Raw genomic sequence first — 13,083 nt, forward strand, 5'->3', positions numbered from 1 at the left:
TTAGTGTCTTTATAAATCCACTTAGTTTTTAGTAGTGAATTAGTGATTTGGGTTCCCTGGTGGTTGACTAAAAAGAAACAAGTCAATTGGAGGTTTATAAAGATGTTTTGAACAGATTTCTGCATAAAATAATTGATGATGGTATGACGCATATGAGTGCGGAGTTGCAAGGTTGCCCAGTAAAGCGGAAAGGATTCTTCATTTGACTTTTATAGACCAAAAGAATTTTACTATTTTTCTTTCTGTTCTGAAAGTAGGTACCACAGAAGTGCCTAAAAAACTCTTTAAAGGTGCTTCACAAAAGTACCTATTCGAAACGCTTTTTAAATCCTCCGATATCTTCTCATATACCGGTTGGTGCACGGTAAGTTGGAACATAGGGCTTTAACATAGAAAATTAGTTTTATGCAATATCCTGCCCTCTTGTACATTTTACAGAAAAAACTGTTTAAAGTTGTTCAGAATTAAAAGGTGAATGCAAAACTGTTTTTACATGTTTTATTAAGCTTTTGGTATACCCGCAAATTTAAAAATAATTTAAACATTTCTGTTATTAGTAGCATAGGTAGTCATGACTTTTATTGTTTTATGAATTGCTACTAATAACAGAAATCTTGAAATTTATTTTTAAATTTGCGGATATACCAAAAGCTTAATAAAATCAAAATCAATTAATTCCATGTTCTTGATAGTCTATTGGAATAAAGTACGCTAATTTAATTAAAAGAACCTTGTAGATAAAAACACTAACGGATCAAAGTCTAGTAAGCGAATTACTTTTCATGACCAACTAGATGTAATCTGTATTTATAAATAAACGATGTATCTCTCAATAACTCCTCAGAATCTAATATGTTTATATTACGTTACGATTTTCAAAATCACACCTCTAATTAGACCTGTATGACCTTTTGAATCACTTTGTATACATGTCTACATATAACAAACTAGTAGTTTAAGATCAACTCAGAGCTCTATTTTGTTGAACATTGAAAGATAATGAACATCCCAGTTCTAATTTCACTAACCTTCCTTAGCTAACATGAAATAGCCATCACTCTGTATAATCAATTGTTTATATGTAGGCACTGTACTATATGGTCTAAGAGGCACATCAACACAATTCTTGGTCCAATGGTATTGTGAGGCGATTTCGATTTAGAAAAAATTAGGTAAAATAAGAATTTCAAAATATTTACAAATTAATTTCTTGTATCTGTGACCGTCTAGTTAAAATGCCTATTTTAATAAAAATGTAAGTATTTATTTATATAAATTTACACAAAAAGTTGCTATCCCTTAATATTCGTAAATGAAAGTGGCGGGAATTTTGAGGTTAACTAACCAACAATTCAACCTCTAAATTTCTTAAACAATGGATGTTTGTTAGCAGTAGAAGATGACGATTTCTTAAATTCATAATAAACCGCATCATCCGCCCCCGACATCGAACCCATGTGTCCCACACGTCTTGTACCGCCAGGACCACCTCTTGGACCTCCCTCACCTGGAATCCTTTCATCTTCACAATCAATATCACTAGCCGCTAGCACCTACAAATGGATAATAAGAACACTAATACTGAAGGAAATAGCTCACCTGTTGCAAAAGCTGCCCTTGGTCCTCCCTGTTTTTGTACAGTAAGTCAGGCTCGTCGTCCATACCAGCCAGTTTGGTTATAACTTTGTAACTGTAGCCCTGATCAATTAAAAACCGCTGCCTTTTTCTCGAATAATTCATTTCCATTGTGTCTTGCGATACAAGAGTGTAGAAGAACGCATTGTACTCCTCGGCGATGGCTCCCTTTTTTGCTCTCAGAATACGGCCCAAACGCTGTGCCTCTTGTCTTCTGGAACCGCCATGCGACGAAATTTGTATCAGCACATTGGCTTCGGGCAAATCGAAGGAGGTATCTGCGACTTTACTTACAAATATTGTGTTAACTTTGGGGTTGAATTTGAAGTTTTGTAAGATTTGGATTCGTTCACTTTGAGTGGTAGGTCCGTAAATGTACGGTTTGTTCATTTTAATCGCGTAATGTTTTAAAGCGAAAACATTATCTGAGAATACAATGGTTTTGTCACCGCGTCGTTCATGGTAGCGGATTAAATACTGACAGGCACGGAATTTGTTCGGGTTCATTACGTAGAGTAGGAGACGTTTGCTGGTTTTGCATATGAGATATTCGCGATAAAATTCTGGTACCATGGGACACCACACCTCGGCACACTGTACACGGGCAATAAACCCACGCTTTTGTAGTTCCAACCAATTGGCCTCATACAGTTTGGGACCAATTAGAAAGTTGAGGTCCGCAATTTTGTCATCCTCTCTAAGAAGGGTTGCAGTTAGACCCAATTTACAATGGGATTGCACAATGGTTAAAACCCGTCTGAACATTTTCGCAGGGATCGTGTGCACCTCGTCAAGTACCATGATGCCCCATTCCTGCTCTTGCAACCACTTCATCGTCTGCTCGGCCTCCCAAGACCGCCGCTGGGTATGGGTTATCATGGAGTACGTTGTAACCAAGATTCCACAACCCATTGGCTTGTCCTTTGCCTCAGAGGTGAATCTACAGATCATGCTATCGTCGGCGGTCGACCACATTTTAAACTGCTGCTTCCACTGCTCCACGGATACGCCTGAATTACACAACACCAAAGCACGTTTACGTACCGTGCAGCACGCCGTGACCCCCACAAGCGATTTACCAGCACCACACGGTAACACAATCACACCAGATCGCGCCCGTCCATTTCCAAACATTTTTCTCAGGCTTTTCTCCTGATACGGTCTGAGAACCGCAGATGGCTTCAGATCAATATTGATGTCTGGATTGACGCTATCATTCCTAAAGTCATACTCCGCCAATAGCGGATACTCCAACTCGATGCACCGCTTTTGCAGCACCTCAATTTTTTCCTGGTTCACTTCGAACGACACAGTTTTCAAATTCACCTCGTCTTCATCCTCCTCCTCATTATCCATCTTGTCATAGAAGTTAGTTATATCATCCGGCACATCAGCAGCGGCGGCAGCACCCTCTGCAGGGGACTCACTTGATGTGCCAGCTTTCCCCGCAAACGTGGGACCGGTTGGCTTATCCTGAACTTGCGTAATAAACTCTTCTTCCCCTTCCTCCTCGACACTATGCCTTAGTCGACATTCCTGCAGCACCGGATCTTTCAATAGCTTCTGCAGTACGTCTGGATAGATACTCTCGACAAAATACTTGTTGTGCTTCAACACAAGTTTCACTTTACCATAAGAGAGCGTGCATAACTTGATAAACTCGAGTATGCCCTCCGGTACGCTGGTTTTGCTCAATCGTTTTAAATACTCAATTATATCGTGAGTCTGTAGCCCCACACTTACGGCAGCATACAGCGAGTAAGCCGTCAGCTTATATTCGTGTATGAATTCCGGCCGACATACCGGTTCAGATATCGCGATTAGGAAGTCGTGCGCGTGTTTGTAAACGGGAGAGAATGACTCGAGAAAGATGTGACCGTTAGGCGCGACCCAAAGCGGACGTGACTGGTGGTCGGGTTTTAAAAGCATTTGTGTGCGATAGTCCTTAGAACCGAACTCGTCTTCTTGCACCCCTTGATCAATGTTTTCCGCATTGCGACCGGCGGCTCCCGGCACAGCAGAAGTATCCGTATCTGTCGAGGTATCCTCCTCTTCGTAAGCCCATTCTTCCTCGTCCTTCTTGCGTTTTTTAGATTTGCTTTCTGTTTTCGACCCCGGTCTCTTAGGAGGCCCCATACTGTATTTCTTTAAGTAATTATCGAAAGTAAATACGAAAACAGCGCATTTGTGTTTTGATTTGACTTTGACATGCTATTTCTTGACTTTTGACATTCGATTCGATTCCAGTGGTGGCAACTTTGAGAAAATTGAATAACCTGCAGGTGCAACCATTATATTTAAAGTTATGTTTACACGAGATTTGGATTTTGTCCAAAATCTAGGCATTCTACATTTTTTGCGTACATGTTTCATCCCAATGTTTAAGTCAAAGTAGTGAGGATTTATGCTTATTACCATTGAATTTATAACTATCATCTATAAATTCGATGTTATTACATTGTTGTGTCTACCAACCCTTACATTTTAATGTTAATGTACAGGATGCGTCAACGGTTAGTACAGAGGGCTATCATGGCCCATGGGAAATAAAATAAGGATTTGTCGAATTTGTTCAATTTATTTAGCGCAGTAAGATACCGTGAATCCGCGAAATTTAAAAGATTGCCAGTCCCAGTTTCTAAAATATTTGGAAGTATTGTAGGTAGATGCATATTGAGGAAAGTCAGATAACGAAGTGTGGAATTTTGGGTATTCTTTTACATGGACATTACGGAATAATTTGATGATAAAACAACCGTTAATGGTGTTAATAATAAGACCTGATCCATAGAAATACATATACACATTTCAGTAACCGGATCTGTAAGCTCACGCAATGCACTACTTCAGAACTGCACCAACATCATAGACAATGTGCTTTGTCTATTACCAACATTCACAGTGGTGTAATTTTGTTCTCGCGCATCCTTACCTACTATTGGCGTTCTAGTCTGTGTATGTTTCTGTGGCTCCCCCGCGGCGGCTGCCAGTATTTTGTCTTGTGCAACCTCAAAGGATATTATTACTAGATTACTAAAAAATTTTTGCATTTGACCTTGGAAAAATTGAACATGCTCTGTATATTTTAAAAATGTGTGCATTTTTAAAATGCACCTTTATAATTGTTTATTATATCGTTTACACGTTCCATTTTTTGATAGACGATCTGAAAACAATTTTTTTACTGAAAAAATGTATCGTCTAAAGTGAGCTTTAGATTGTTCTGCAAATTGTAAAAATATTTTGAATTATATAGGATGTGATTATAAAATGGCCCAAAAACTGGTATTTTTTTAAACGCCTTGTGTTTGGTTCAGGGGTTGGAATCCATATGAAATATAGGTTCCGGTTCCGCACTATTTGACGGTTCCGGTTCTGTGGCGTCAGTAATTTACGGTTTCGGTTCCAGTTTTTTTCGGTTTTTAAGGGTTCCAACATAAATAAAATAATGATTCAAAATTGTATAAAAATTGTAAATTCAATTATAGAAAATAAATCATGCACGAAGTATAAATATGTTTTGTGGGTTTAATTGAAGCTTATTTTTAGCTTACGCAGCGGGTTTGCGATGTTGTAGTTCACACCCTGGCGCGTTTGAAATTCTTACTGGTCTTGTGTACCTCTTTTTTAAAATTGCATTGTAGTTGGTGACAAAATCTCACCGGTCACATTTCAAATCCTTGACAGGTCTTAACAAATATTAGATGTTAAGATGTACACTTTAAGATCGGATTTATGTTTGGTGACGAAATCGCACTGGGCACACTTTAAATCCTTGGTAACCTTGTAGGTTAATAAACGTGTTTTATAATATTAGATTTATCATTGGTTGCACACTCATACTGGACATATCTTAAATTCTGGGTAGTCTCATATGTATTACTTACAATGCTATTGCGCATGTGCGGTGTTCTCCTTCTACTATGTTGGCACAGATCCTTCTTATTGAAAGTAAATGGGAGCTATATCTATGTATACACGATCTAAACTAAGAATAATCCTTACACCCTTGTAAGCCAAAAAAAAACATTCATTAGAACGATTTAATGTTTTAGGGCTGGTGAGCTGATGAACGAATGGGCAATAGTGGAATTGCAAGGAGACATTAAATCACATTCGGAATCTTCTTTGGAAGGTCAATTTTTGGGACACTTACATTATACGAAACAAGGTATTCCCACACTAATAATCGGACATCATTTACTTTATGGCAAGGAAGTAAAATTGGAAAAGCCATTTGCCCTATTAGAGAAACAAAGATCCGAAGATAACTCCGAGTACATCATCAAATCGATTATAAGACGAAAACTTCTATTCAAAACGAGACCAAAACCGATTGTAGGAACGTAAACTTATTTCCATAACAATTTATTTAATAAAAATATAAAATAAATTATTCCTAATATCACATTTTATACAATTTAAAAAAATTAATCACTGTTTTTGGCAAGCTATCGTAGTACAGTAGTAAAATAATAATAAATTAGCAATTACACTATATTTACAATTAGTATTCAAGCACGATACATACAAAAAGTAACAAACGATTGTCTATTTAGAATAAAGTAGATAGGTAGTTACATCAAATGTGCAAACGCACATCTGCAATTACTCCCCGTTTCATTAACATTCACTAATTTAATGTCACTGTTGACTAATGCGGTTGAACAGCAGATGTCAGATTGTAATTAAAGCATTACCAACTCCAAACCTGCCGGTATAGTTATCCCACCCGTGTCTACGCCGATGGCATCATTCGAATGATCCAACATTAGTAAGTAATTCTGAGTTTCATCGTCTTCCTGTTCCTGGGAGCCCTAAACAAGAAAATATGGGATCAGTCAACGAGAAATGACAACAAACTATCCGATCATATTGTCGGTTGAAAGTCTAACTAATCAGAGTAACCTTCGGAAGTTCAAGTTAAGTACGATTCCCATGTAATCAAAAATGTCAAAGGTGACTTGACAGCAACTCATTTTTGATCGCATAGTAGGTTCATACTGGGTCAATTACCTAGCATTTGGGAATTGTGGACCCATTCCGAAATAGTTGGGGGAAGGGTAAATTTGCACATGCATGCACGATCGATAAAAAAGTCCCTATGACCAATAGTTTAGTTTATAAAATGAAGGATATTGTTAGATGAAGCTGTAGAAAGTTTATCTTTCACAGTAAACACTGGTACATCAGACGAAGATTCTCAAATCAGTGAAGAGGAAAGTGAAAATATATTAATAAATAAGAAACTTGAGAATGCGCGGCCTGCGCATGCGCAAATTAATTGTCGAAATTGACTCGGGTGTCAGAGCTACCGAATTCAAAAAGAAGTAAATAAAAATAATTAAACTGTAGTAGTTCAGGCCTCGGACAGAGAAAGCGACTGTAATCGCACAGCCAACTTAAAAGCTAAAAATGAGATATTGTACACTAACGATCGAGCAAGCTTCACACATCTCCACAATTGCTAAAATGAGGAATACAGAAATAGATCATTGACCATTGAAATCCCCCCAAAAAAATTAGGGCTGCAGAAGCGCCACCTCCTGTACAACCTTTACACCTGCCCAACCAAGAGCATCACATCAGTAGGTGGAGCCACACTGCAGCGCGTTATTCCACTGCTATTTAGAGTTAATAATGTCCCACTGGTAAGCAAAATAAAAACCTACCTTTTGCTTTTTCCGAGATGGACTGCTCGCCGGTTTGGGATCCTTCGAAATCTTTTTGCTTGCATCTGCGACAACAAATGTAATACTAAAATTATCAATATTCCAATCAACTTACCAGCAGAATCTCCATTTTCGTTTATCAACCCCTCTTTGTGACAGGTAAGGTGATTATTGTACGTATTTTCGTTGACTGTATGATAAGAACAGATACTACAGAAGTAGGATCCTCCCAATCCTGGATGTTTACTAGCGATATGGTTCTTATATGATGTGCTTTGTATCGATTGGTAATTGCAGTGGGGACAAGCGTACTTTGTGTCCTGCACGAATTCTGTTAGCAAGATTTCGGGAGGCGAATAAAACATACCCCGCTGTGACGCATAAGGTGTCGCCGTAACGAGTTGTGATCACCTGTGCGATAATCGCACACTGGACACTGATGTGGCTTTTCTCCTGTGTGCTGACGCAAATGTAGCTGAAATACTGAATGAAGCGACTCTGTAAAATAAACGTGATCTTACATCCAACATTGCTTTCCGAGCAGTTTTGTGTCCACAAATATTACAAATAAACGGCTTATATTGGTCATGAACACTCTGAATGTGTTTCTTCAGACTTTTTGGGTTTGCAAAAAACTTCTTGCACGTATCACATTGCTGCTGAACGGCCCACTCAGGAACCTAAAACTTATCTATAGCGCACAATCACCACATAACAGGCAGCCGTACGCTCTCCACATCCTTGTGAAGCACAAAATGATGGTTCCTCAACTCGGTGTGCAGTTTAAAGCTTTTGCCACAGACATTACACAGAAAGGGTTTCTCAACATCATGTATCGCCATATGAGTCAACAGCCTGCCTAATAAGTCATTGCCGGTTTAATTGTAACTAATACAAGACTCTTTACCTGCACTACTCGCTTTAAAAACTACACACATCGGGCATGTGAATAGTCCCAAATCGACTTTGTGACACTTCCACAGATGTAAGCTACAGATTCGCCATATGGAAAACTTCTTGCCACATTCAAAGCACTTAAACTGCTTCTTTTCGCCTTCCACGTGACATTTCTCGTGCCTTGAACGCATGTCTTCCAATGAAAAACGTAAGTCACATCCTTTCACTGAACACCTATCAAATTATTAGTATAATTTGTATGCAATATAAAGTATACGGTATTATTTCTAATTTATATTATAATATAAAGTATGGTATTTCGATCGTTATTTGAATTTTTGTTTATTTTATTTAGAATTATTTAGTTAATGATGTGTAGCGTTATCGCTGCGTAGGCTACTTAGTTTCAAGATATATCGCAAATGTTTTTTCGCCGATGAGAAAACACAAGTGTTTGATTTATTCGAAGACATAGTTGAAAAGAGACGGAGATTGTAGATAGAAGAGACGGACATGAATCAGGACTTTTTGGTGGTGGACTACAGGACTTTCCCCTCCTATTAAAGACAAATTCTTACGACGCTGAGTTTTAGGGTAGTTTCAATCTAACATTTCGAGGGATTATTCATGGTCAATGATCCAATTTCTTGTTTTCCTTTTGGTTTTGATATTTTCGATAGTGTAAATTTTTCGAATTTTCCTCAATTTTATGCAATGTTACTTAGAATTTTTGTGCGTATTTTTTTATAGTTGCTTTTCCAGACAAAAATCAAAATTCATACTATTCAGCAACTTTCTTACTTATGGAGATACTGTTATACCTTTTCTGGTGTAAATTTCTAATGCGGGTAAGTGTAGGGCGCACATAAAAAATAAAGTGCTCAAAAGCACCAACCTTACAGCTTATGGAGATATTTTCTTGAACTTGAAAGGTGGCTTTTAATAAGTAAAGGTTTTGTATATGTCGAAGTTAAAGAATGCGCATGCACAGAATACAGTCGAAGCACAATGGGGACAATGTTTATGAAAATCCTGAAGGAGTTTATTTTATGGTGGAAGTGGTGCTTCCTTAAATACTGGAGACGATGCTGATGTGAAACACAAAAACTATAAGTAATTTTTAAGAACAGACATTTTGTTAATTTTTGAGAGAAAATGTTTGGTTTTCGCTAATGCGATGCTTATTATTACAAATTATTGGGCGAAATCAATACAATCTAATAATTAGTTGGACCATGTTGTGAATTGTTTATTTGGACTTTTTCTTAATTTTTTGAATTTACAATCTCTTCGAAATGTTGTTAGAATTTTCCTGCATTTTTAACTTTTAGAATTTTAATTTTTCTGAATTTTCCTTTCCGCCACTAAATTAATTGTTTTCAGACAATTTTTTAAATGTTATCTAACAAACTGATGGACGTATGTATTTTAGTGATGCAACGGAAGTGTTATAATGGAAGCAGAGGCTGGAAATAAAAGACAAAATATCTGTTTTGCGGATGCGGAAACGGAAGCAGAAGTTAAAGTGTCAGCACCATTACAAATTTGATAAAAACTAGAATAATTAGCGAAAAATTTATGTTATTAAACTATTGGCATAAAACGCACGAATGGTTGCGAACTAATGAAATGAATGAAAGGAAACAAAGACAAACAAGGCGCGACACGTACGAGGGTCGGTCCGCTAACAAACCTCGCCCACAGCTGACGTGACGCGCCATTCTGTTCGGCCTATCAGAGCGCATCTTGCCATATCTGAAAAATTCCGGTATACATCCGTTAAAAATAGCGGAATCGGAAGCGAAAGTGCAAAAATATGCACTTGCGGAAGTGGAAGCAGAGGTCTGTAGCATCATAAATGGGGAAAATTTTCTGTTTTAAATTTTTTGGCGGTAAATCAATACCTACCTGGAAATTACAGTGTCCCAACGTCCAACTTACGTGTTCTGTTCTAGTTATAAGCAGGGCGCCTTTTGTACCAACTTTCAAAACTAATTAAACTTCAATGATTTTCTTCAAAACTTACTAATGAGTTTTAATTGAAATATTTAAGAATTAAAATGCACTAATACAATTCATGCAAGGTGTAACCTACCAATTTTGTTTATCAGTGACACTCAATTGTTTTCAGATATCATTCACTATAGGTATACCAAATTTAAAAAAAAGGGTTTCGCCTTGATGAGTAACTTTTAACGCATTTTCCATGCATTGATCAGTTTCCTTTACTACAAGCACGATTAGAAAAATCTATGGTTCAAATTTCAAAGAAATGTCTCCATAAATAAGAAAGTTGCCATTGCGCATGCACACACCTGATGTTTACAATATGCGATATGTTTGTCTTCACTAGAAGCATTTTTAGTTAAAATTTCAAAGAAACATACCTATAAATTAAAAAAATCTGCTTTTCGATATGCAACATTTGCCTTTGCTAGAAGCATCTGTGATTAATCTTCCAACAATATATATTAGTAAATAAAAACGTCAAGTTTTTTCTTGGCTCAGGTGACAGAGCCGCAAGCTACCGAATTCAAAAAGGATGAACTAAATGTGGAGTAGTTAAACCTCAAACGGGAGGGGGAAGTGACTATAATAGCGTCTTCCAACTTGAGTTGGTGAACGCGCTAAAAAGGATACATACTTCAATTTCTTCGATGCCTTGGCCTGCTTCTCAATTTCAGCCAGGGAAATTTTCATCTTCTTATTCGCAGACACATTGTTTGGAGCGGATTTTTCATCCTTAACCTTCACCTCATTGCCATTGGCCTCCTCATTAACATGCTGAATCAATTTATGTACCTAACGAAATATAATACACTTTCACATCGGAAACCCCAAAACTTACATTCATCATGTGAATTTTCAATTTTTCCGTGCTTCCGAATCCCATGCTACACTCACTACATATGTAAACAGTCTCAGTCCCACTGGGTGGCTTTAATATGCTTTTCAGATTCATTTCACCGTTTGATTTTACGTCGACATCCTGGAAAAGCTAACTGTAAGAACACCTCGATGGAATTACACCATTACCGAAGTGACCAAGTGATTGGTTTGCCAATGAATTAACATTGCAGTTTTTTCCTCGCATAAATAAGCGCATTGCTTACACTTATGCGCCATTACAACATCAAAATACATGCCCTCATTATTAGCTATGCCCTTTGCACCCAGCAGCTGTTCAACATTAACCACTGGCCCATCATTGTTTAACAAATGATCACCATTCTTCGCATTGCCATTCTCATTGTTATTCTTAGTGACTGGCTCAGTGTTTGTATTGGGGTCATTGTCGACATTTAATTTCAATTGATACAGTAAATCGTTTGAAATAAATAACCCATCTGAGGTGATAAAACCTTTACTAGGTAGCTAGAAAATCAAAATGTATCAGTTGCATTTGGTGGAGAGGAATACTTCAATGGGATAATTAAGTACGTTTTCGTTTTTCTCCTCCTGTAAAATTGGATGACTTTCGATAGGCTCCTGATAAAGGTCCGGTAAGCTTGGCGAAATACTTGGGACTGTTTCGTTATCTAGAAATTGACAATTTCATTCGTGATTTCCACCACGTGAAATCTTACTCTGCTCTGGTAAATGAATGGAAGGTACTAATTCTTGATCTACTAAGAAAAAGTTATAATTGAATTAATTAAGAAGTAGTTACCTTCGGAGATAAGGCCACCATTCATCAGAATTGGCAGGCCGACAGACCACGCACCCGCACCATCCTCAATTTCGGTAAACATGGGTTCCACATTTAAACTTGGATCGGGTACCAAAGTTTCGTCAGAAGTTTGTAAAAGGTAGTTGTTTGTACCGTCGTTTAAAAGCGTTAGATAGGGCTCCTCTGTATTATCCATTCTTTAAAAATTTTTAGGTTAGGTTTCAAATTAACTAACTTTAGACAGTCAACACATGAGCACCTGTCCCTTTGGATATATAATTTCTCATACTTTTCATCTAACCATATCGAATCGGATTATAATTCCTTAAATTATCAAATAAACCTACAAATTGATTAATTTATTCGCCATTTTGTTTTTGTCTACGTCCACTTCGACCAACCACAAAAGTCATACATGACGCAACACAAAGGGAGTTGACAACTACAAAAGAGGGAAATTTGAATTGTTCCAGTGGCGCACATCACCGGACCAATGTTCTATATGTCTGCATAGTCCCATAGAAAAATTTGTATGAGAGTTTATGTCTAGGCATGCCTACATAGGAAGGCAAATTAGGGGTTGTAAAAACGAAAGGGATTCTGTCTTATTGACGCAAGTAAAAAACTTGAATTGAAATGCTTTCAGCGGACGTAAATATCAATATTTTGCATTCAAATTTTTATTATCGTTTTTTAATAACAAAATCTCTCAATTTTAGTTGGTCAAACAAATACTAAAAATGTAGAACCTCCCTATTGTTTCCAGCACGATGACTTCTCCTTTCTCTACGAATAGTACATATGTACATCACAATTCACAACTGCAATAGCATACTTATAGTACACTGCATGATATGATGATATGAAGATCATTTGAAGTTTTAAAAGGGAACTAGAAAGCAATATGCTATTTAAATTTTAAAGCCTTTCAATGTCTTCCGTAAGGCATTGTAAAGATTCTGGAAAGCGTTTTGAAGGCTTCCAGTGCTTTTCTAGAGCTTTCGAAAAACTAAACCTTCAACAGAAAGTACATTCCAAAGTTACACGTACGTGAACCTAAGAGTCTGGAAGAGGCCTATGGTGTTCGGTGAGAGCCTATGGTTCTTTGTAGAGAGAGTTGAGCATTGCGAGCTCTCAAAAAGGATTAAGGATAACAATGAGTCTTGGGAGTTCTAAAAAGTAGTTTGGCTTTAGAACGTACCCGGAGAG

The 13,083-nt window shown here is 37.4% G+C and overlaps 3 protein-coding genes across 4 annotated transcripts; 1 reads left to right on the forward strand and 2 right to left on the reverse strand.

Moving 5' to 3' along the window:
* Nucleotides 1-1,118: 1,118 nt before the first annotated feature.
* LOC116173182 (chromosome transmission fidelity protein 8 homolog) lies at nucleotides 1,119-6,028 on the forward strand. Its single transcript, XM_031490505.1, has 2 exons — nucleotides 1,119-1,255; nucleotides 5,691-6,028. The coding sequence occupies exons 1-2, from the start codon at nucleotides 1,236-1,238 to the stop codon at nucleotides 5,983-5,985; spliced, it is 315 nt and encodes a 104-aa protein (XP_031346365.1). The 5' UTR covers nucleotides 1,119-1,235; the 3' UTR covers nucleotides 5,986-6,028.
* Nucleotides 1,329-3,876, reverse strand: LOC116173180 (general transcription and DNA repair factor IIH helicase subunit XPB). The gene is made up of 2 exons (XM_031490502.1): nucleotides 1,600-3,876; nucleotides 1,329-1,553 (listed from the first exon to the last, which is right to left on the reverse strand). Exons 1-2 carry the CDS (start codon nucleotides 3,769-3,771, stop codon nucleotides 1,353-1,355), a joined length of 2,373 nt encoding a protein of 790 aa, XP_031346362.1. The 5' UTR covers nucleotides 3,772-3,876; the 3' UTR covers nucleotides 1,329-1,352.
* Nucleotides 6,029-6,131: 103 nt separating the features above from the next.
* On the reverse strand, nucleotides 6,132-12,280 carry LOC116173181 (zinc finger protein 431-like). Of its 2 annotated transcripts, none has more exons than XM_031490504.1 (13): nucleotides 11,875-12,280; nucleotides 11,792-11,830; nucleotides 11,625-11,743; nucleotides 11,241-11,579; nucleotides 11,053-11,193; nucleotides 10,849-11,006; nucleotides 8,215-8,438; nucleotides 8,036-8,166; nucleotides 7,829-7,987; nucleotides 7,675-7,782; nucleotides 7,423-7,627; nucleotides 7,308-7,372; nucleotides 6,132-6,452 (listed from the first exon to the last, which is right to left on the reverse strand). In XM_031490504.1, the coding sequence occupies exons 1-13, from the start codon at nucleotides 12,068-12,070 to the stop codon at nucleotides 6,324-6,326; spliced, it is 2,013 nt and encodes a 670-aa protein (XP_031346364.1). In that variant the 5' UTR covers nucleotides 12,071-12,280; the 3' UTR covers nucleotides 6,132-6,323. The 2 variants fall into 2 exon arrangements, with proteins under 2 accessions (XP_031346364.1, XP_031346363.1); XM_031490503.1 differs by having other exon boundaries at nucleotides 11,792-11,833.
* Nucleotides 12,281-13,083: the final 803 nt, after the last annotated feature.

Source organism: Photinus pyralis, unplaced genomic scaffold (genome assembly GCF_008802855.1).
Source record: "Photinus pyralis isolate 1611_PpyrPB1 unplaced genomic scaffold, Ppyr1.3 Ppyr1.4_LG6, whole genome shotgun sequence".
Taxonomy (NCBI): Eukaryota; Metazoa; Arthropoda; class Insecta; order Coleoptera; family Lampyridae; genus Photinus; species Photinus pyralis.